This window comes from Oncorhynchus nerka, linkage group LG18 (assembly GCF_034236695.1).
Source record: "Oncorhynchus nerka isolate Pitt River linkage group LG18, Oner_Uvic_2.0, whole genome shotgun sequence".
NCBI classification, from domain to species: domain Eukaryota; kingdom Metazoa; phylum Chordata; class Actinopteri; order Salmoniformes; family Salmonidae; genus Oncorhynchus; species Oncorhynchus nerka.
Genome location: NC_088413.1, coordinates 41,069,101 through 41,093,389, shown reverse-complemented (window position 1 = coordinate 41,093,389; position 24,289 = coordinate 41,069,101). Strand labels below are relative to the sequence as shown.

General features: G+C 42.5%; 1 protein-coding gene across 1 annotated transcript in view; it reads right to left on the bottom strand.

The window, feature by feature from the left end:
- Positions 1–8,005, bottom strand: part of syne1b (spectrin repeat containing, nuclear envelope 1b) — a 134,948-nt gene extending 126,943 nt beyond the window's left edge. The window contains exons 1-2 of the mRNA XM_065003343.1: positions 7,927–8,005; positions 3,384–3,445 (exon numbers count right to left, since the gene is read on the bottom strand). Coding sequence (XP_064859415.1) covers positions 3,384–3,445; positions 7,927–8,005 — 141 coding nt within the window. The remainder of the gene's footprint in view (positions 1–3,383; positions 3,446–7,926) is intronic.
- Between the last annotated feature and the right edge of the window lie 16,284 nt (positions 8,006–24,289).

Sequence of the window (24,289 nt, the reverse complement as noted above, 5' to 3'; positions counted from 1 at the left end):
ATTTGGTAAATAGAGGAAATTTCCACAACAAGCCTCATTCAAGTTTCTAAAGACGGATGACATCTAGTGGAAGCCCTAGGAAGTGCAACTTCATTTATATCCCACTGTGAATTCAATAGAGCTTGGGTTGAAAATCGACCAACCTCAGATTTCTCACTTCCTGTTTGGATATAGAAACTTCAGAGTGTTTTCTATCCAATACTAATAATATTGTGCATATATTAGCAACTGAGACTGAGGAGCAGGCCGTTTACTCTGGGCACCTCTTGGGCACCTTTCGTCCAAGCTACTCAATACTGCCCCTGCAGCCATAAGAAGTTAATAAAGACATTATCTTATTACAATCCACTATAATCTTTCAATAAGTAAATCCTAGAAACAGGAGTACAAGCAGAGCTAGCTAGCTACTATACAGGTTGGAGTAAAAGCAGAGCTAGCTAGCTAGAGCTACAGACTGGAGTCCAGACTCAACAGCCCTCTCCCCAGCCCTTGTGTTGAGGAGAAAAGAAAGCAGAGCCAGCTACAGACTGGAGTCCAGACTGAACAGAGCTTGTTGGCTAGCTAACGGCTGGACTATAAAGAGAACAGAAAGAGCTCCCCTGCAGCTGAAAAGATGGTGCCTGTGCATCTGAGATGGCGAGGTGCCTGTGCCTGAGGCAGTGTGATTCAGAGCAAAATCAGAGCATGGGTCCATTTAACCCTAGCTGGGCATAGTTGTTTCATGTAACACACTGTATCCAACTATCCATGTATTATCAGAGCTGAGGGAATTAGGTGACAGAGCAAACTACATCATGAAACACACAGAACATTCTCAGAAATCATACACGAAAACAATGCATTAATTAATGGAACGCTGGTCTTTGTGGGAATGGTCTTGGCAGGCTGAGCTGTTCGTTTCACAAGTCGTCACATTTCATGACAGGACGACAGGATGCAGTTGGCTGGGACTGTGGAGTAACAACAGTGTGACAAGTATACACTGGTTTTTGTGCTATTTTCTTTGCTTCAAAAACAGAATCCAATGGAAGTCTTTTAGATAATATTATTGCTCCTTTATGACCACCAGTCATATCCTAACAACAAGATCAATTTAAATATAGAAATGACATTAAAGTATTTGACCGGTAACACGAACCATACATCTCCAGAATGTCATTACACTTAAATGAGTCACAAGGTAAAAGAAAAAAAAAATCAAGCCCATCCTGGGTTTTGTGACAAACAAAATAGGAGTCACATGACAAGCCCCATTTTCACTGTCATGACACACACACATGCACATGCACACGCACCCACGCACACACACATACACACACGCACATGCATGTGCACACACACACTGTCATAACGCACACACGCACGCACACACTGTCATTCAATCAATGCAAAAGTGCTTGGTAATGTGAGAGGAAATGGACACAATGGGAAAAGCGTGACTGCCCAGTGAAAGTTCAAACTAAAAGGGCCAGCACTTTCCATCATAAAACCAAACATATTACATTTTGTTCCATTCAGAATTTGATTAAAAAATCTATTTTAAAATGGGAACTTTAAGGCACCCGTCATGTGGTCTATCGTAATCCATACAGAATGGCTTGCTTACTTGACGGAAAAGGTTTAGATGAGATTAGATAAACTGATTGAAAGATGAACTGATAAGAATTGAGATTTGAATCCCTCCTACAGTAGCAGTAGCCTAGTGAACTGGAGCGAGAGGCTCATGACTAGGCTTATTCTACAGGTTCATTGGTATGCACAGAGAGAGCGAGAGAGAGAGAGAGAGAGAGAAATGGAGAGAGGAAAGGAGAAAGAGAGAGAGCGAGAGAGAGTGAGACAGTGAGAGAGAGAGAGAGAGAGAGAGAGAGAGAGAGAGAGAGAGGTGAGAGTGTGTGTGAGAGAGGGGGGGGGGCGTATAAGTGTACAGCATGAATAATGAGGAATAGACCTCCGTGGTGACTTATTGGCCAGCCACATTACTCAGATTCGCTTTGAACTGCCGCCCCGTGGGCCAAATTTGACAGGACAAAAGACAGATCTCTCCGCTGGGTTCAAAACTTAAACCCTGTACTAGTTGATTAGTCACCCTGTCTGACCAAGCAGCAGCACAATGTGCTGTGTCACCGAAAACCTTTGAGCCAGCAAAACCTGGCTGTCTAAAATACAGCAAGAAAACATGGTTGGCACTAACAGTATCTATGAAGCACGTATCTGTAATGCGTTATGCACACACTCATGATGATGATGATGATGATGACATTATGAGCTATCCTATGTGTTTATATATAGCTATAACTCATGATGAGTATGTTTATAGTGTTAAAGAGCTGAACTGTCATATGGCCTTTTGGAGCAGACTCTGCTTCCTGCAGAGAAATGTTCCTCCCACATCACACTCTCCATCTGCACCGTGCTGCTAAACTCTCCCTGCCTGCCAAATCTAGCCATGGACAAATATATACACACACGCACGCCCCCACACACACACAAACACACACACACAAGTGTGCAGGCATACTTATAGGCACAAACGCAGCACACACACACACACGTGCGCGCACACACACACAGCTTTACTCTACAGGTATTATCTTCTCTAAAATGCTGCCCTGGTGATCTCCTGTATACAACACAGTGACACGGATAGTTCTACCTTCCGAGTCAACTTTACTCTGTCCATCACATTGGCTCGGCAAGGCATGCTGCAGGCATATTGTAAGCCTACTGAGGAACTGAGAAACACACGGATCTCTGCCCTGAGTCATCTTTACTAGTGTCTCTCTCTGTCTCACTCTCCCCTGGTCTCGTTTAAAATACATTTACAGGACTGATTCTACAAACAACTCAGTAGCTACACTGTAACACAATCCAAACATCCGGATGAGGAAAAACATATCTTGAAATATTATGGCCTCAATCAAACTGTAGTTTTCCACGTGTACGAAATTGACATAAAAACCTCTGACACTTTGTTTGCATAATGTGGTTCCATTACACTAGGAGGTGCCTCGCAGAATCATTATGATTGGATGACAACCCTCATCTCATGGTCCAATCTCTGTTCACACAGGGTCACGAGGACTACTGAAATGCCACTGTCCAGTGAGCAGCTATAAAACTGGGCGGTCAAAGACAGCAGTACAATACTACTACAGCCATCTGATAACAAAGGTCAGGATAGCAATATTATCATAGTGATACAATTGCTGTATATCAGTGATTATACCATTGTAATAATGTTATTTCATCATCTCCGCTCCTATACGGAAAGGGAAGCTGTGGGTGGCACGATAGTTAACTCATCATGATGTGTTAACACACAACACATATCTTATCAAGTGTTGTGGTGAAGCACAAAGACATAGTAAAGGATATCTTCTTACCTTTGCCAAGTGGGAGTTTATCCATTTTGTAAAGGTCCTCTTCTGTACGGCCTCTTGTTCATCTGGAATTGAAGTGGTACAGAACATGGTCAATACATGATGTCACACAAGATAACTGCCTACCCTGCTCACAACTGCTGCCTCCCCTGTTTCATCGGTAGTTCGAGCCCTAAATGCTGATTGGCTTACAGTCATGGTATATCAGACTGTATACCACGGGTATGATGAAACATTTATTTTTACTGCTCTAATTAAGCTGGTAACCAGTTATAATAGCAATAAGGCACCTCAGGGGTTTGTGGTATATGGCCAATATACAACGGCTAATGGCTGTATCCAGGCACTCCGCAACTAAGAAAAGCCCTTAGCCATGGTTTATTGGCCATATACCACCCCACCCACCCCACCCCACCCGTGCCTTATAGCTCAAGTATATTCTCTATTCCCAACGCTTCTTGCAGCCTGTTCAAGTAAGTGCATTCACAAACAATGTGAATATTTAATTGAGTTGTGAGTAGTATCCATTCTGTTTACGAGTGTAGACCTCTGATCTGCGCAGCCCCAGACCACACAGTAATCTAAGCAGGGATATGGCACAGAGTTTCCCAAACTCGGTCATGGGGACCCCAAATGTTGTTTTTTACTCTGACACTCCACGACTGATTCAAATGATCAAAGCTTGATGATTAGTTGATATTTGCAATCAGCTGTGTAGTACTAGGGCAAAAACCAAAACGTGCACCCCTTGGGGTTCCGAGTTTAGGGAAAACCTGGCATAGAGGAGGTGAAAGAGGAAGGAAGTTATGCAGTGGTATGGAAGATCAGAGGAAGAGATGAAGAGAGGAGAGATACATTGGTGCATCCTGCAACACAATTACAGCTCCTAGAACGCACATATATAAACATTTAGGTGTACAACAACGGAACATGTGGACATACAGTTGAAGTCGGATGTTTACTGATAGAGGAATTCTAGATTCCTATGTATTTTGTTGCCAAAACCAAATTCGCACTCGTTTCTAATTCATTAATGAGGTGTAAGTTCATTAATTATGCATGAAGTAGATCGAGACCAGTCTTAAAAGCCAGGTAAGAGCGTTTAATTCCAGAGAGTACTGACCCATAATACAAAGAACATTACATTTTAAAGAGAGAACATGAAATGACGTCATCAGTTTCACACCCTCTCTCCGATTCTCACAAGAGCCCATTGTTTTTAGGTCTGAAACTCTTCTCCTACTCCCCCATAAAACTACATTCCAAACTGTCTAAAATATATACTTTTCTCCACTAATGGAACACCATCCAAACATTTCTTATCTGTCTGAAAAGCTATAGCATCTCCCCATAAACTGCCCGAGAGGCACAGACAATTAATTCGTTCTGCTTACATTTTCAGTAACAGCCAAGAACCAAGAACTCATACTTTTCATACCATAACATAATAGTATTAGAATAAATGGTTCTAATCAATAATGTATACATAATTAATCATTTCAACTATAATTTCCTCTATCATTTACATACACTTAGGTTGGAGTCATTAAAACTCCTTTTTCAATCACTCCACAAATTTCTTGTTAACAAACTATAGTTTTGGCAAGTCAGTTAGGACATCTACTTTGTGCATGACACAAGTCATTTTTCCAACAATTGTTTACAGACAGATGATTTCACTTACAACTCACTGTATCACAATTCCAGTGGGTCAGAAGTTTACATACACTAAGTTGACTCTGCCTTTAAACAGCTTAGACAATTCCAGAAAATTATGTCATGGCTTTAGAAGTTTCTGATAGGCTAATTGACATCATTTGAGTCAATTGGAGGTGCACCTGTGGATGTATTTCAAGGCCTACCTTCAAACTCAGCGCCTCTTTGCTTGACATCATGGGAAAATCAAAAGAAATTAGCCAAGACCTCAGAAAAAAAATTGTAGACCTCCACATGTCTGGTTCATCCTTGGGAGCAATTTCCATGTTACACAAGTATAAACACCATGGGACCACGCAGCCGTCATACCACTCAGGAAGAAGATGTTTTCTGTCTCCTAGAGATGAAAGTACTTTGGTGCGAAAAGTGGAAATCAATCCCGGAACAACAGCAAAGGACCTTGTGAAGATGCTGGAGGAAACAGCTACAAAGTATCTATATTCACAGTAAAACAAGTCATATATCGACATAACCTGAAAGGCTGCTCAGCAAGGATGAAGCCACTGCTCCAAAACCGCCATAAAAAAGCCAGACTACAGTTTGCAACTGCACATGGGGACAAATATCGTCCTTTTTGGAGAAATGTTCTCTGGTCTGACGAAACAAAAATAGAACTATTTCGCCATAATGACCATCGTTATGTTTGGAGGAAAAAGGGGGAGGCTTGCAAGCCAAAGACACCATCCCAACCGTGAAGCACGGGGGTGACAGCATCAAGTTGTGGGGGTGCTTTGCTGCAGGAGGGACTGGTACACTTCACAAAATAGATGGCAACATGAGAAAGGAAAATCATGTGGATATAGTAAAGTAACCTCTCACAACATCAGTCAGGAAGTTAAAGCTTATTGCTTGGTGGCAAATGTGTCTTCCAAATGGACAATGACCCCAAGCATACTTCCAAAGTTGTGGCATAATGGCTTATGTCAAGGTATTGGAGTGGCCATCACAAAGCCCTGACCTCAATACTATATACAATTTTGTAGGCAGAACTGAAAAAGCGTGTGCGAGCAAGGAGGCCTACAAACCTGACACAGTTACACCAGCTCTGTCATGAGGAATGGGCCAAAATTCACCCCTTATTGTGGGAAGCTTGTGGAAGGCTACCTGAAACGTTTGACCCAAGTTAAGCAATTTAAAGGCAATGCTACCAAATACGTATGCGTAAATGGCTGCAAGGGAGTCAGGCGCAGGAGAGCAGATAGTGGGTAGCAAACGGAGCCTTTTATTTAGGCGAACCAAAAGCACACGGCACAACGAACACGAAATACAATACGGGCTGACATAACCCAGCGCAACCAGACATACATGAAACAGATAAACAATACCACACAAAGACATAGGGGAAACAGAGGGTTAAATACACAACACATAATGAGGGAAATGAGAACCAGGTGTGTGGGAAAAAGAGACAAAACAAATGGAAAATTAAAAATGGATCGGCGATGGCTAGAAGACCCGCGATGTTGGACCGCCGAACACCGCCCGAACAAGGAGAGGCATCGACTTTGGCAGAAGTCTAACTGAGCGTATGTAAACTTCTGACCCACTGGGAATGTGATGAAAGAAATGAAAGCTGAAATAAATCTTTCTCTCTACTATTATTCTGACATTTCACATTCTTAAAATAGAGTGGTGATCCTAACTGACCGAAGACAGGGATATTTTACTAGGATTAAATGTCAGGAATTGGTGTATGTAAACTTCCGACTTCAACTGTACCTAATGACTAAACATCGGAGCCAGGACATATTGTGTATTGCCATATTATGGCAAGGAAACAAAACACAAAGCAGATTTAAATTCTTTAGGAAAACAGCCCTAATGATGGAAACAAACATCATCAAACTCATATTTATTTATTTTTCCAAGCTTTAGCTCACAAGTTTTCATTTTTGCCATGTAAAAAATATTATGATACTGGTATCCTCCTGGCCCTACTAAAGATGCACCCAAACCACCTTTAAAAAAACATATATTTATAATACAATCACATATAATGATTAGATATTGACAGGTGTTTGCTCAAATAAAAGTCCCATCAAAGTAAGAGTCCTAAGTAGATCAAGTATAAGCAGAGGAGACTTCTGTTCACAGCTTCACACATCGTGCAGACTCATTGCTCAGTGTCCAACCCACCAATAACGGCATGCATACTCTTTCAGGTCACCCCCAGCCTGCGCTTTTGTAGAGAGGGGGATAATATATGCAGACAGACTCATGCATAATACATTTCTGATTTCACACTACACAAAACATCTGTCGCTTCATAGAAGAAAAGGGTGACTTGCATTGCACAGCGTTTGTAGTCCACTAAACACACAGTGACATGTGCATATGTGTCAGTAGGTTGAGCAATGCTGCACATACACAGTGGCCATTTTTAAACATCCGCACTTAAAGTATACTCTCTGGTCACGTGATGCTGGAGAACATGGCTATGCTAACAATAGAAAGCCTCCACAGAGAGAAAAGAACCCATATTAACTCAAAGGCATATAGTGTCATCTGAAGGAGCATCAGTGATGCACATACAGGGATGCCCAGTGAAGCGTACAACATGCATAGTGCTGTATCTGGTTTACCTAGCTAAACCAAAGCCTCAGTAAACTCTTTGTTATTTTCTGCACTAACTAAATCCTCCACCATATGCCTTACATACATAGTGCTGCTGTGTCTGTATATATCTGGTTCACCTCCATATAAATCACAATCCAAGCTTGGTTCCTTGTTAATTTCCATATGCATGAACTCAATCATCCACTAAGGATGAGAGGATGGGATGCAGTGAGAGATGACAATCTATAGAAATCACTGCTGCTGGCCTACTTACCGCGGAGATACTGAAAGAATCCCGTCACCAGGTTGAGAGAAGAGGTCTTTTTGACGGCTACATCCTTATAGTGAGCCATTATCCACACACACTCCTTGCCTCCCTCCCTGTGCCCTTCACATTGCAAGCTTGTTGTGAGCCTCTGTATGTCTGTCTGTCTGTGGGAGTTGATGATGAAAGGCTATCCACAGTGGGAAAAAAAACAGAAGAAAGAGGGGAAAAACAGAGTTGTTCCTTTCCCTTTTATTCCAGGCGGCAGGAAGCAAAACAGGTCTGGGCTGCCTCAGCCTGGTTGGTCGCTTGTTTCCCCGGTGACAACACAGAGCTGAGCTGCTGGGGGCTGACTGCCTGCTACAGCCTCAATCCCCTCCTACCCCGACACACACCCCTCACACACACACACACACGACCAAACACACAGAGATCAGTGGAAAGCCCTCTAATAGAGTCAGATACATACAATCTTTCCCATCCCATCCTTCCCTCCTCTTCCTGTTATTCTCCCAATATCCAGAAGAGCTATGCTTGTGTTGTGTGGATGTGATGTGTGGTGCATGTGATGTGTTCACTGCCCAGCCCCCGCTGCATTGTCTGCCTCCCTCCCTGCCTCCCAGTAGCCCTGCCTCCCTCCCGCAGCAGCATCCATCTGAGACAGAAGCAGGGGGGATCAGCTTGGAGCACTGCTCAACCAATCAGCACAAGGGACGGCATTGATGTCACAGGCTGCCCTAGCTGCATTATCTCAAGCAGGGTGGTGTGTGTGTGTGTGTGTGTGTGTGTGTGTGTGTGTGTGTGTATGTGGGGGTGTGTCTGTGTGGGGGTATATGTGTGTGTGTGTGTGTGTGTGTGTGTGTGTGTGTGTGTGTGTGTGTGTGTGTGTGTGTGTGTGTGTGTGTGTGTGTGTGTGTGTGTGTGTGTGTGTGTGTGTGTGTGTGTGTGTGTGTGTGTGTGTGTGTGTGTGTGTGTGTGTGTGTGTGTGTGGGGGGGTGTATCTGTGTGTGGGGGTATGTGCGTGTGTGTGTGTGTGTGTGTGTGTGTGTGTGTGTGTGTGTGTGTGTGTGTGTGTGTGTGTGTGTGTGTGTGTGTGTGTGTGTGTGTGTGTGTGTGTGCGCGTGCATTTGTGTGTGGATACAAGGTTTAGATCTAATCTGCTGTAATTGAAACTATAATTCTGTGGGACACTCAAACAAAGAGTACTGTGTTTTATGCACTATTAATAATGTAATACAATACATAACAATAAATGTATGGCCAGCACAATGCTAGCAGTTCCGTCTTATTAAATTATATACAGTTTTACACTCATTTCTTCTAAAATTGAATTATAGTAATGATATATATTACGTTAGTTTCCCTCCCACAAAGACCAGAATAGTATCAAGAATATGCTACAATAGCTCAGCATGGGACAACCGTTCTAAATTATTTATTTCATAGCTGGTAGATGGCATCAGCCACCTGCTCTATGATTGTCAAGGCTATTGTTGTGAGACCAAACTAGATACAGTACCATAGGATTCCCCTAGGGATTTCCCCACAGGCAATCAAGTAAATGAATGCTCTCTGTTGATTAACAGTACCTCAAAACGAGCCTACAATAGTCATTCTACAATGTGAATCTGTAACTTGTTTTATTAGAGTTCAAACTATTATTTCTTACTTTAGGTTCAAATGTTCTCTTGAACTCTTCAATTCTCGTGTACCCTCCTTACATTGTGCAGTAGTCACAGCTGCACAATGAATTTCCGTGTGGGGACAATAAAGTTGTAAGGGTATTTGATAGCTCCTGCCTGAATGTATGTGAATACAGTTATTGTCTCCCTCTCCCAAACGCCCACTTTATGACATAGTTGGAGAAGTCTCAATCAGCCTATTGTCTGACTGACTGTGGAGAGAGTGAAACGTTGGACAAGAAACCAGTTGCAGGACAACAAACTGGACTCAGGTCCAGTTAATACGCACTACCTTGTCTGTATACAGTAGCTTCACAATACTAATGACCGTGGTGTTAAAAAGCTTAAAGGGGAATGGAAACACTTTAGATTGACAGTTACAGTTAGCTGGCATTCTAGTGTTCCCCTTCCCCTTTAAAGGCTATAGATTGGATGGAACATGGAAGTGTTAGTGTTAAAATGATAAAGGGATACTTCGGGATGTTATCTACTTCCCCAGAGTCAGAGGAACACATGGATACCATTTTTATGTCTCTATGTCCAGTACAAAGGAAGTAAGAGGTCATTTTGCGAGCTAGTAGATACCCATAGACTTCCAGTTGTTGCGCTGACGCTAGTTAGCATTACCACGCGAAACTTCTCCAACTTACTTCATACTGAAAACAGAGACGCTTATTGCCAAAATCCCTTTAAAAAACCCTCAACACTGTTAAAAATACTTAATCTATCCTAAAGAGTTAGCAACAATTCACTTTTGTTTGGGGGAAAAGCCTACATCGACTACCATAACTTGCTCATCCCCTGAGTTGTCACTAATGTCGGCATTCCAATTCATCCCAAAGGTGTTCGATGGGGTTGAGGTCAGGGCTCTGTGCAGGCCAGTCAAGTTCTTCAACGCTGATCTCGACAAACCATTTCTGTATGGTCTTTGCTTTGTGCACGGGGGCATTGTCATGCTGAAACAGGAAAGGGCCTTCCCCAAACTGTTGCCACAAAGTTGGAAGCACAGAATCATCTATAATGTCATTGTACGCTGTAGCGTTAAGATTTCCTTTCACTGGAACTAATGGGCCCAGCATGAACCATGAAAAACAGCCACAGACCATTATTCCTCATCCACCAAACTTTACAGTTGGCACTATGCATTGGAGCAGGTAGCATTCTCCTGGCATCCGCACAACCCAGATTCGTCCATCAGACTGCCAGATAGAGAAGCGTGATTCATCACTCCAAAGAACGCGTTTCCACTGCCCCAGAGTCCAATGGCAGCAAGCTTTACACCACTCCAGCTGACGCATGGCATTGTGCATGGTGATCTTAGGCTTGTGTGCCCGATAAACAGTTCTGGTGCTGACGTTTTTTCCAGAGGCAATTTGGAACTTGGTAGTGAGTGTACTGCTTCAGCACTGTGAGTTTATGTGGCCTACCACTTCGCAGCTGAGCCGCTGTTGCTCCTAGATGTTTCTACTTCACAATAACATCACTTACAGTTGACCGAGGCAGCTCTAGCAGGTCTGAAATTTGATGAACTGACTTGTTGGAAAGGTGGCATCCTATGATGGTGCCACGTTGAAAGTCACTGAACTCTTTAGTCAGGCCATTCCACTGCCAGTGTTTGTCTATGGGGATTGCATGGCTGTGTGCTCGATTTGACACACATGCAAGCAACGGGTGTGGCTGAAATAGCGGAATCCACTAATTCGAAGGGGTGTCCACATACTTTTGTATATAAAGTGTACCAGTCTAATACAGCACCACCGTCCTGAATAAAACACAAAATAGAATGAATATCATTTAGTACCTGGTTGCTTGTCATATGCAACACAGAAAGCCTTTTATTCTTTCTGGACCAGAGCAGCTATTCCTCTAAAAGCTTTTTTCTAACAGACTATATATACACTAGACTAGTGCTCATCAAACCATTTCAGTACTACAGTACAGGACCCTGTTAGTCAGGCAGTTCTGACTGAAAAAGCTTTTAAAGTAAAAATAGAAAGAAAAAAGTACATGCATTGCATGTTGCTGGTATTGAGGATGGAAAACTCACAAAGTTTCGCTGAATAAACTGTACATTCATCTAGTGTATGAAGGAGCTGTCCAGTCCTGAACTCAGTAATCAGTAGGCTTCTTGGAGCGGCAGGTAGCCTAGTGGTTAGAGTGTTGGACTAGGAACCGAAAAGTTGCAAGATCGAATCCCCGAGCTGACATGGCAAAAATCTGTCATTCTGCTCCTGAACAAGGAGCTGTTCCTAGGCCAACATTGAAAATAAGAATTTGTTCTTAACTGACTTGCCTAGTTAGATAAAATGATACTGTGCAAGACTATTCTAAACCATGACTATATCTACTGGGCATCTGATATCAGGTCACATGCAGCTGGTCTCATTTTCTCCAGCATTATATATTAGACGATTAATTCAATTTAGTTTGCCATAACGGTAGGTAAGCACTACAATATGGATGTAGCCTAAGTGGCATTGAAGGGGATAGACCCAGGAGCAAACACAAACCCCATCTACCCCAGAGTAGAAGTCATTTACATGAGTGATGTTGTACTTTAAGCGATCTTAGGAAATGATGATACCTTTGGCAAGAATCACACTGTAGTGTAGTTCAGCTCCAAAGGTTTCTGCAGGTCACCAGGGACCACTGTAAAATCCCACTCACTCTGTTGCTCCATTTAACTGACAGCAACAGTACTTTGTAGTCCTGACAAGCATAGAATAATGATATAGGGCTACAGGGCTTGGACTGATTCTGCACTTGACTTCAACCAGTCAAGTTTGATAAGACAACATCTGAACTTGCACAGGAAACAGTGACATCTGGTGCGTGGCTTTACAATGACAGAAAATAAGTAAAATTATTCAATGATTTATGTGTGTGGGGGTGGGAGGGAGGGAGAGAGGGGGGTTCGGCTGTAAGAGCTTCCACTAATCTACCTCCCAGACAGTGTCAGCAGCAGCTGCCAGGTCCTCTCAGGGTAGAGCTCACAGACTCAATGATCTACAGTTTACAGCTTAAAGCTTGATTGATATGATCTCATGTATGGAGACTGACAGAATAATCACCACTCTCTCACATCTACAGAAGAGGTTGGTAGGAGGAGCTATAGGAGGACAGGTTCATTGTAATGGCTTGGGCTCATTGTAACGGCTGGAATGTAATAATGGAACAGAGTCAAACGCGGTTTCCATGTGTGTGATACCGCTCCATTTATTACATTCCAGTCAGTACAATGAGCCTGTCCTATTACAGTTCCTCCCACCAGCCTCCTCTGTAGCCTAAATATCCTGCAAATGTATGAATGAATGAAAATGAATGCAACACAAGACAAGTCTGGTCAGAAATGGCAACTGGGCTCTATATAGAGCCATATGCCATAGAAATGTCAGTGCCACTTCACAAATCCACAGAGCAAACTGCATACAACCTTTTTGTGCTAAGCTGATTGTGAGGGACCAGAATGAAATCTGGTGGGTGGGTTCTCTCCCTATGCTTATCACTGTGTTTCCTGTAAGTGAGGGTAGTGATCCCACACGGAAGGGGAAGGCTGCCGTTTTACGGGCCCCTAACCAACTGCACACTTTTGTGTGTTTTTTCGAATTGTTTGCAACATATTTTGTCATAATGTTGCTGTTACTGTCTCTTATGACCGAAAAGAGCTTCTGGATATCAGAATAGCGATTACTCACCTCGAACTGGACTAAGATTTTTTCTTCAATGAGTCTGACGCGAAGGATATACTACTTCTCCGAGACCAAGCCCAAATTCCTGTAATTCGCATGAAGAAAAGACGGAAATACAGTGGGCGGAGATCGGAGTGCCTTGTGAGAATTTGTCAGTGTGTGGGTAACCCGCCTCTACCATCCGTTCTATTGGCCAACGTGCAATCACAGGAGAATAAACTGGATGATCTCCGTTCAAGACGAACCTACCAACAGGACATTAAAAACTGTAATATCTTATGTTTCACCAAGTCGTGGCTGAACGACAACACGGATAATATACAGTTGGCTGGGTTTTCTGTGCATCGGCAGGACAGAACAGCTACATCTGGTAAGAGGGGCAGGAGTGTGTGTCTATTTGTCAATAACAACTGGTGCGCAATGTTGAATGTTAAGGAAGTCTCAATACCTCATGAGGTAGAGTACCTCATGATAAGCTGTAGACCACACTATCTACCACAAACGGATGCTCGCACTAAGACCGCACTCAACGAGCTGTATAAGGCCATAAGCAAACAAGAAAATGCTCATCCAGAAGCGCCACTCCTAGTTGCCGGGGACTTTAATGCAGGCAAACATAAATCCAATTTACCTCATTTCTACCATGTCACATGTGCAATCAGAGGGAAAAAACCAACAACAACCTCGAGACCATCTTTACTCCACATACAGAGACGCATACAAAGCTCTCCCTCGCCCTCCATTTGGCAAATCTGACCATAATTCTATCCTCCTGATTCCTGCTTACAAACAAAAACTAAAGCAGCAACTACCAGTGACTCCCTCAATACAGAAGTGGTCAGATGACGCGGATGCTACGCTACAGGACTGTTTTGCTAACACAGACTGGAATATGTTCTGGGATTCATCCAATGGCATTGAGGAGTATACCACCTCAGTCACCAGCACCATCATTAAGTGCATCGACGACGTCATCCCCACAGGGACCGTACGTGCATATCCCAACCAGAAGCCATGGATTACAGGCAACATCCGTACTGAGCTAAAGGCTAGAGCTGCCGCTTTCAAGGAACAGGACACTAAATCCCGCTATACCCTCAGGCGAATCATCAAACAGGCAACTTGTAAATACAGGACTAAGATTGAATCTTACTAAACCAGCTCTGACGCTCGTCGGATGTGGCAGGGCTTGCCAACTACTACGGACTACAAAGGAAAACCCAGTGACGCAAGCCTACCAGACGAACTAAATGCCTTTTATGCTCGCTTCGAGGCAAGCAACACTGAAGCATGCATGAGAGCATCAGCTGTTCCGGATGACTGTGTGATCACGCGCTCCATAGCCGATGTGAGCAAGACCTTTAAACAGGTAAATATTCACAAGGCAGTAGGGCCAGATGAATTACCAGGACGTGTACTCAGAGCATGCGCGGAGCAACTGGCAAGTGTCTTCACTGACATTTTCAACCTCTCCCTGACCAAGTCTGTAATACCTACATGTTTCAAGCAGACCATCATGGTTCCTGTACCCAAGAAAGCGAAGGTAACCTGCCTAAATGGCTATTGCCCCGTAGCGCGAAGGTAACCTGCCTAAATGGCTATTGCCCCGTAGCACTCAGGTTGGTAGCCATGAAGTGCTTTGAAAGGCTGGTCATGCTCACATCAACACCATCATCCCGGAAACCATTGACCCATTCCATTCGCATACCGCCCCAATAGATCCACAGATGATGTAATGTAAATTACACTCCACACCGGCCTTTCCCACCTGGACAAAAGGAACACCTATGTGAGAATGCTGTTCATTGACTACAGCTTAACGTTTAACACCATAGTGCCCACAATGCTCACTAAGCTAAGGACCCTGGGACTAAGCACCTCCCTCTGTAACTGAACCTTCCTGACGGGCGTCCCCCAGGTGGTAAGGGTAGACAACAACACATCTGCCACATCTGATCCTCAAACATGGGGGCCCCTCAGGGTTGCGTGCTTAGTCCCCTCCTGTACTCCCTGTTCACACACGCATGCTTGGCCAAGCACGACTCCAACACCATCATGTAGTTTGCAGACAAACACTGGCCACCGGCAATGATGAAACAGCCTTTAGGGAGGAGGTCAGAGAACTGGCAGTGTGGTGCGAGGACAACAACCTCGCCCTCAACGTAAGCAAGACAAAGGAGCTGATTGTGGAATACAGGAAAAGTAGGGCTGAACACGCCCCCATTCACATTGACGGGGCTGAAGTGGAGCGGATCGACAGTTTCAAGTTCCTTGGTGTCCACATCACCAACAAACTATCATGGTCCAAACACACCAAGACAGTCATGAAGAGGGCACGACAACCCCTTTTCACCCTCAGGAGACTGAAAAGATTTGGCATGGGTCCTGCCATCCAGGACCTATATACAAGGCGGTGTCAGAGGAAGGCCCAAAAATTGTCAAAGACTCCAGTCACCCAAGTCATAGACTGTTCTCTCTGCTAACGCACAGCAAGCGGTAACGGAGCACCAAGTCTAGGTCCAAAAGCCTCCTTAACAGCTTCTACCCCCAAGCTATAAGAATGCTGAACAATTAACCAAATGGCCACCCCAACTATTTACATTGACCTCCCCCTCCCCTTTGTTTGTCCTCGCCGTTTATTATCTATGCATAGTCACTTTACCGCTACCTACATGTACAAATTACCTCAACTAACCTGTACCGCCGCACATTGACTTACCCCCTGTATATAGCCTCTTTATTGTTATTTTACTGTGTTACTTTTGTTTATTTATTAAATATTTTCTTAACTCTATTTCTTGAACTGCATTGTTGGTTAAAGGCTTGTAAGTAAGCATTTCACGGTCAGGTCAACACCCTGTTGTATTCGGCACATGTGACGAATACAATTTGATTTGATTTGAAACCCTTCACTGGCAGTGTTTCTTTACATCCTCATTAGACCACCATCACCAGCCATAAAAGGGGAAACCACAAGGGCTCAGTCAGTCATGTCATTCTGAAAGCTGGACGGTCTGGAGTGGGCTGGGCTAGTCATACACACCACTCTACTCTCCGGTCTCTCCTGGCAGTAAAAGACACGTCAGTGGTAACCTGAGAGTCCCCATCCATCCGTATGAGGATGATCTATCGGACTGGATGGATTCCATGGTGCTCTAGTCTAACGTTATGCAATGGTTATGCTAAATGTTTGGATTAAATGACATGGACAGCACTGTCTATGATTGTTCAATTGCAATACATAGTCATTAACCATGCGCAAACATGTTACGGCCAAAAGCAGTGTGTAAATGGTATGCAGATTCCCAATGTCTGAGGCCAAATGTTTCCCAAGGGCAAGTGACAGAGAATTTATATTGACTCTCAGGAAGCACAAATTAATTGGGCAGACTAGAGGATAAATCCTGTCATAATTTCACATGGTTCTGCAGTATAGCATACTAGACTTGCTTCCAGTCGAAGAGCCCAACCAAAAAACATGTCAGGAAGAGAATTACGCAAATCATCATCAAGATGAGACCATTCAATCCATCAGTACCCCAACAGCCTGACAGAAGGTGGTAACTTTCTCCACAGGATATCTCCTTTTTGTGACAAGACGTGGTGTTCCCTGTAAGTTCTGGGTTGTGTTCATAAGGCACCAAACGAAAGAAAACAGACAAACAGAGCGGGAGTACCTGGACGTTTTCTGTTGCATGCCCTAATGAACTAGCTACTTCAACGTTGGTCTCCACAATGCACAACACCACCCTGGCCTGAAGTCTACCATTATGTTGATCTGTTCCAGATGTGACCTACCTACAGAATACCTCTTTCTTTCAGCCACAAGCTATGGAAACTCAGTAACCTCCGCTACTGGTAGAGCTGGGTACCTTCTCAACATTCATAGAATGGGGGCCCTTTCCAGCTTTAGGATGGGGCCCTTTCCAGCTTTAGTATGCGTCCCAAATCGCACCCTATTACCTACGTATGTAGTGCACTACATTTGACCAAGGCCCATGGGGCTCTGGCCAAAAGTAGTGCACTATATAGGAAACAGGGTGCCATTTGGGACACAACCTTGGTTGTGATTGAGGGAAGAAGAATATCAGCAATGCAGTAGTTTATTAGGAAGTAGCCAATTAGGTGTTAAAAAAATATATATTAGGGGGTAAAATATTATGAATGGACATTTCAGGGAAAGAGGAAGGATAGAGAACTGCATCTTGTGTAACTTCTGTAAATGTAGCCTACATGAATAGGCTTTGATCACTGTTGAGTTTACCTGTCAAGCACTCAAACATGCAGGTGGATGTCAAACATATAAGCCAACCCCCTGTTTGGTAAGATGTACGCACAATAGATTGTCATTGACTAAGCAAAAAAGCTTTACCTTACACTGACATTGAGCCAGGTTAGCACATGCCCACTTCAAGCCTGGGCATTGCCTAACATGCTGACCACACAGCTCTCGTTGCAAAATAAATGTACACATACATGTTATTCAATCATTGCACCCACACTGCTCGCGCACGCCAACGAGTGTCTGCGTTGCAAAGCGCTAAAATAGAAGTCAGTTCTATTTGCAAGTCCTGCCTCTCCCATCTCCTCATTGGTTATACCCACATGGGTGATTGAAAGATGAACTGAGGTCGGTCAGTTCTGGTAATACACCTTATTATGAAAGTTAGATGCCAATCGCCATTTAAAGTCCAAAGAAGAAAAAGCCTGGAAGGAGGAGAGATGACTAGAAACGATTCGGTTGACCGTTTTATGTGTGGATTAATTGTCCGAGTAGAGGACCTTGTGCATTTCAGGTAAAATAACAACTCAACGTATATATCCCAGGAAAAATTAGCTAGCAACAGCAAGCTTGCTAAATATGACAAATTAGCTAGCAACTGCAAGCTAGCTAGATAAATTGCCAGAAATGTTTAATGCTTTTCGACATGTCCCCAAATTAATATAATTGGTTCAGTTTGTTTTGATATTTCAACCTGGTGACGTGATTGCGTTTGGTGTGGGGGGACAAAATCAATTTGCGCACGCGGACGGACGCACACATCCGGTTTAGGCACGGTGTAAGCAAAAGGTTTCAAACTAAGGTTTCAAACAAAAACTCACACACAAACGCACAAATACACTGGCACTCTAAAATGTACACTCACACACACACACACAGAGAAAAGTTTTAAAACTATAGATAGCCTTTATCGTTCCTATGTTCAGTCAACATCACATCTTTCTCAAAGACTATGACTTATTCACAAAAAATAAATAATAAAAATACCAAGCTTTTCACTTTATCTCACAACCTATACAATTAAGACACTATTCTGCTATGTATAGTTTAAGAGAGCATCTCCACATCAAAAACCACATGATGATTAACTCTTGAACGTTATGGCAAAATGTAGATTTCCTCTTAAATAGACATGCCCAAAAGTAATTATTTTCCACGAGATGGCAATAAACAATAACTAGTAATGCTGCATAGTTCTAGAAAGGTCTGGAACTCACCTTTCTGGTAAAACAAAAGTGGGCGAATGATGACTGAAATGCTTTCAAAATATAGTAACAATCAAATTATAAATTACTTACTGTAAGAGTTCACCTTTCTTATAACTGTAAAATAAATAGGATCATATTTAGTGACTACAAATTTGGCCCCATTTCACTGACTTGAGTGTTAGCGGAAATCAGACAGATGGGGCTTTCTGACACTATAAGGCACTGGACCCTAAGAAATTCACAGAGTGCCTGGTACACCCAAATGTCCAGAGCCGCTCAAAGTTCCCTAAAATAGGGCACTTAACGTCTAAGAGAAGATACAGTCCATTCAAATGGCAGGTGTTCTGGACTATTGGCACTTATTGTTTCTCACAATTAAAGTGATACTTTGAGATTTTGGAAATGAGCATGCTAGCTTAATATACCCATAGACTTCCAGTCAACGCTAATTAGCAATGGCTTGCGAAACTTCCTACCTCTAACTTCTTTCATACTGGACACAGAGACATAGAAATGGTATCCACGAGTTCATCTGACTCTGGGGAAGTAAATCCCAAAGTAGTCCCTTTATGTCCACACTTAGTGTTCAAATTTGACATAGATTAGAAAAAGCTCAAGATAAACGAACAGAAAAAAAAACATCCTCCCAAAGAGCTGGAAGTTACTTATCGGGTAGCAGTGGTACAACCACACACAGATGTTTTATAACACAGTACCTATGGTAATGAGCACACACACACACACACACACACACACACACACACACACACATACACACAATCTGCCTGCTGAATTTATCAGTAACAAAACATCCACCCGTGATGGTGCAGGTTACAAGCACAAATTCGGTCCCAATTTGCCACCTACCCCTTTCCCTTGACCCTAACCCCTTTGATGTTTTCAGACCTGTGAGTTCCAACAATACACTGCCTTTGACCCTTTGGATCTGCAAACATTGACAGGTTGGGGCCAAGAGGAAGGGGTAGGAAGATAATTGGGACTACAGACACTAGACTCTCAATTCAGGGGTGGATTTAAAATTTCTATGGGCAAAAGTCCCATAGGTGAAGGTTCAAGTTACAAGCTAAAAACCTAGACTCTCAATTCAGGGATGGGCCCTATCAGGGGATGGTGGTGACGACCTGATGCCCTTGTAACAGGAGGGTAACACCAACAGAGAGACACCCTGTATTGATCTGACGCCTTTCCAAGGACAGACAGGAATGGTATCAGGTTTTACCCATGCCCAGCACACTGACTGTGGATTTGTTACAGACTTTGGGTTGGGCCACTGACGTCCATTTCAGGGAACAGATAAATGAATAATTTTAGGACTGGCTATAATACAGGGAGTACACCAACGGTATCGTATGCACCATCCGACACAGCAGGGATGAGTCGAGAGAGTGAAACCAATGCCTTTGTTTCCAAGCCTATTCTTAGACTAAATTGGACTTTTAAGCAAGATTGCCTGTGCCTATTTGTAAATCCTCATTTATAATTTTTTCCAGGACTAGACTCTGCGGTACAGAAATAGGTCATCCCATGTCTGTGTTTGTGGAATCACACTTTCAGTCATTTCATAAAACTGAACTGGGTCGTTCCACCAAATGAGTACCTTTTGCGGCCCTTTGATATTTTAAGTAGAAATTGTATTGTGCACCAACATTGCATTTTAAAAGCTTGTTATGTTGAATGAAGTGCCCTTTAATATAGACCACTTGGGAAATTCAATGACTCTTTTTAATGTGAATAAATACTTGCTAAAGTGCCATAATTCAGTATTTTGACGTGTCCCTTCGTGCACCCTTTGAGAGTTCTAGGAAGATTTTAACCGACGTAACCCAAACCATTCTCCAAGTTTTCACCATCATGTTTTCTCCATGTTCTAACAATGAAAATGTAAAGTTGAACAGGTGCTATTTATGTCAGAATTATTTTAAAAAAGATATGAAGTTACAATACCCAAAAGGTACTAATTTGGTGGACCCAATTAGGCCTACTCTTGAGTCATGTCATACCTGACCTAATTGCACTAGCACCCAAGCATATGCCAACCACAAAGTAAAAACCAAGCAAACTCCTACAAACTGTGTTTAATGCTGATCATTTAAGTTCTGATAGCAAAGACAAACAGATAGCTATGAAGTTTCATTGTAGCAACCATTGGGCTCCATGACAACCAAAGTGTGAGATGCCTGGCGACCATATCTCTGACACTTCACCAAATAGCATTGCTCTACTTCTAGAAAACAAGACCGTGACTAAGACAAATATATTTTAATAGATAGTGAGGAAGTGTCATGTACATTTTGTGTGGTTTAGAGCAAACAGGAAATGGTGTTTTATTTCAATGGCACCAACCAGAGCTGTGTAGTACATGGCTCAGGCACCAACAGGCACATTTACTGTATGATAATCCATTCTGATTACGCTATTTTAAAATCAAAACATTTCCCCTTGATACGGTGACCACTCCTGTTGCAGGAATTCTCAAAATTCATCTCATCAGTCACCTTAATTCAATTATCAATTACTTTAGTTCAAGAAAGACTTCAACAACAAGATAACAAAAGAGGTGCCTTATTCCCTGTTATAGGATGAATGGGTAGGCAATCCTAAGAAGAGGGAGTAATTCTCTCCATAGCCTATCCCTCAGGCAGCATTGCAGTGGCAGTACATACAAGGCTATTACGAACACAGCCTTGTTTTCAGAATCATGCATTATCTTCTCTCTGAAAGTACTTCACCTAAATGTAATATCTCAACATGCACCTGGCAAACTCCAGACATGCAGGCACATGGCCAAGGTAATGAATCAGCATAATAGCACAGCAGCAACGAATGGATATTAACAAAAAGGTTTGTCTAAAATGGCATCCTTTATCCTATATAGTAGGCTATATAGGCCAGGGAAACGGGTGCCATTTTGTACACATCCAAAGTACCAGTACCCCCATAGCACCCAAATGAATGAGACCTACTTTGCAGTTTTTGCATCAGGTTGGCAATGTCCTTGGAGGTTCTTCCGGACTGCCATGGTGAGGCCATGTCGTTTTTTCTGCTACTGTCTGGACCAGAGCAGGTGATACACTGATGCAGTCGAGACAACAGGAGATCATCCCACGTTACTTTTCTGAGGAGGGCATCCCCTCACGCCCCTCCTCTCCCCTCCTTTCTCTGACTCTGTCTCTCTCTCCCTCTCGGTGTGTCTCTCTCTCGCTGTCTCCGTCTCTCTCACTTTCTAGCTCTGTCTCAAGCCGATTTCAGAGGCTTGATTTGGGCTACTGCAGCAAAGGGTCCAATCGAATCTCAGGTTTCTGATAGGGGAACAGCAGCTTTGCTACCCAATGGCAGCTGTCCTTCCAGTCATTGTCTAGAGAGGAGAGAGATGATACATGTGCCAGTCAGTGTGTTTCCTTGAAAGTGACAGCTATCACTGTCAAGTATGTATTTATATATGAATATTAACTAAATAAAAGCATTATTCATAGCTCATAAGTCATTATAAATGTGCTTATAATGCATTATATTGAGGCTAGGTACGCTATAGGAAGTGTTACCAAAACCCCTAATATCTATGAATGAAATAGCATTGTGAAATCATGAGTCGACAGAAAATGCTCTATGAAAGTGACATGAAGTTTACAGCACGCCTACAGTGCATGCATCGACTGGATAAACAAAAAAATGAATGAGCTGTCAAAAAAAATGATTTTGAGTCACACTCCAAACAACAAGGCATTGCATATTAATTCGCTATAATGTTGGTTCCATTAGGAGTTCTTGTCTTGAGCTATTGCGTCAATTGTCTCGTCTCGAGCTATTGCATCTATTGGCTAGGCAAGAAATGTTCCTTCCCATATGAAATAACTAGAAAAAAACGGAACATACTCAGTAGTAACACATTAGTAAAACAAATTGACACAAATTGATTAATCTAGTAAAAGAAATGCAACTATGAAAAGTTGCACTAAATAGAGCATTCAAACGCTTCTTACCCCTACTGTCAATCCTACAGCAAGCGCATGAAGCATTAACTTCAGGGAGGAAGTGTATGTGCGTGTGTTACGATGTTGCCAATGGTAACAATCAAACTCTGTAGCAGTCGCCGTATTTTTAACTATACATTTTTTATGTGAAACATTGTAGCAATATTAAATACTATTTCAGTTCCTTGTAGTTTCTTGCTATTAAAAACGAAGAAAATGGTCCTCGCGCTAAAGTTATAGCGTAGTTATTCGCGCCATGTCAAATTGGAACATTCCTTTCCTTACACTTTAGTTTTTTATGTGCATCTGTCTATCATTTGACTTCACTGCCATCTTCTGATTTCTTCAAGTAATGTAGGTTATCTAGTTTGTCTGCCCTACTGTATGGACCTACAGTGCGCTTATCAGTACACACTACACAGTGCTGCATAGTAAATCAATTGACTTTTATTCAGGAAAGTTTGGGAAACTGTCTATTTATCTACGCAACCACTTCATACCAGCAATTCAGTGACAGTGTCAATAGATTAACGGAGCCGACATGGAAACCACAGGGTTGGGTAGGTTACTTTCTAAATGTAATCAGTTACAGTTACTAGTTACCTGTCCAAAATTGTCATCAGTAGAGTAAATGTTGGATAACTCAAACTCAGTAACGTATTCTGATTACATTCGGTTACTTTTAGATTACCTTCCCCTTAAGAGGCATTAGAAGAAAACACAAATGTTTTGGTAAAAAACTAAGGGATGGGCCGGGAGAAATGTAACAACTCTCAGATTAATAGACAGAGCTATGGATGCACTGACCATCCATGATATCAAAATTATTATTTTAACCATGTTATGAGGCTGTACAGTGTATGTTTACATTTACAATGTTTACAAAACATTGGAGAAAGACAAGCTTATATTGTGGGTTTTCATGGAGTGTGACAGTTGAAATTAGCTCATGAGGCATTTATACTTTATATTCTTCTAGAATCATTGGATATATATATATATACACACTACCGGTCAAAGATTTTAGAACACCTACTCATTCAAAGGCTTTCTTTATTTTTACTCTTTTCTACATTGTAGAATAATAGTGAAGACATCAAAACTATGAAATAACACATATGGAGTCATGTAGGAACAAAAAAAGTTGTTAAACAAATCAAAATATATTTTAGATTCCTCAAAAAGCCACCCTTTGTCAGCTTTGCACACTTTTGGCATTCTCTCAACCAGCTTCACCTGGAATGCTTTTCCAACAGACTTGAAGGCGTTCCCACATATGCTGAGCTCTTGTTTGCTGCTTTCCTTCACTCTGTGGTCCGACTCATTCCAAACCATCTCAGTTTGGTTGAGGTCGGGGGATTGTGGAGGCCAGATCATCGGATGCAGCACTCCATCACTCTCCTTCTTGGTCAAATCATTTAACATTTACATTTAAGTCATTTAGCAGACGCTCTTATCCAGAGCGACTTACAAATTGGTGCTTTCACCTTATGACATCCAGTGGAACAGCCACTTTACA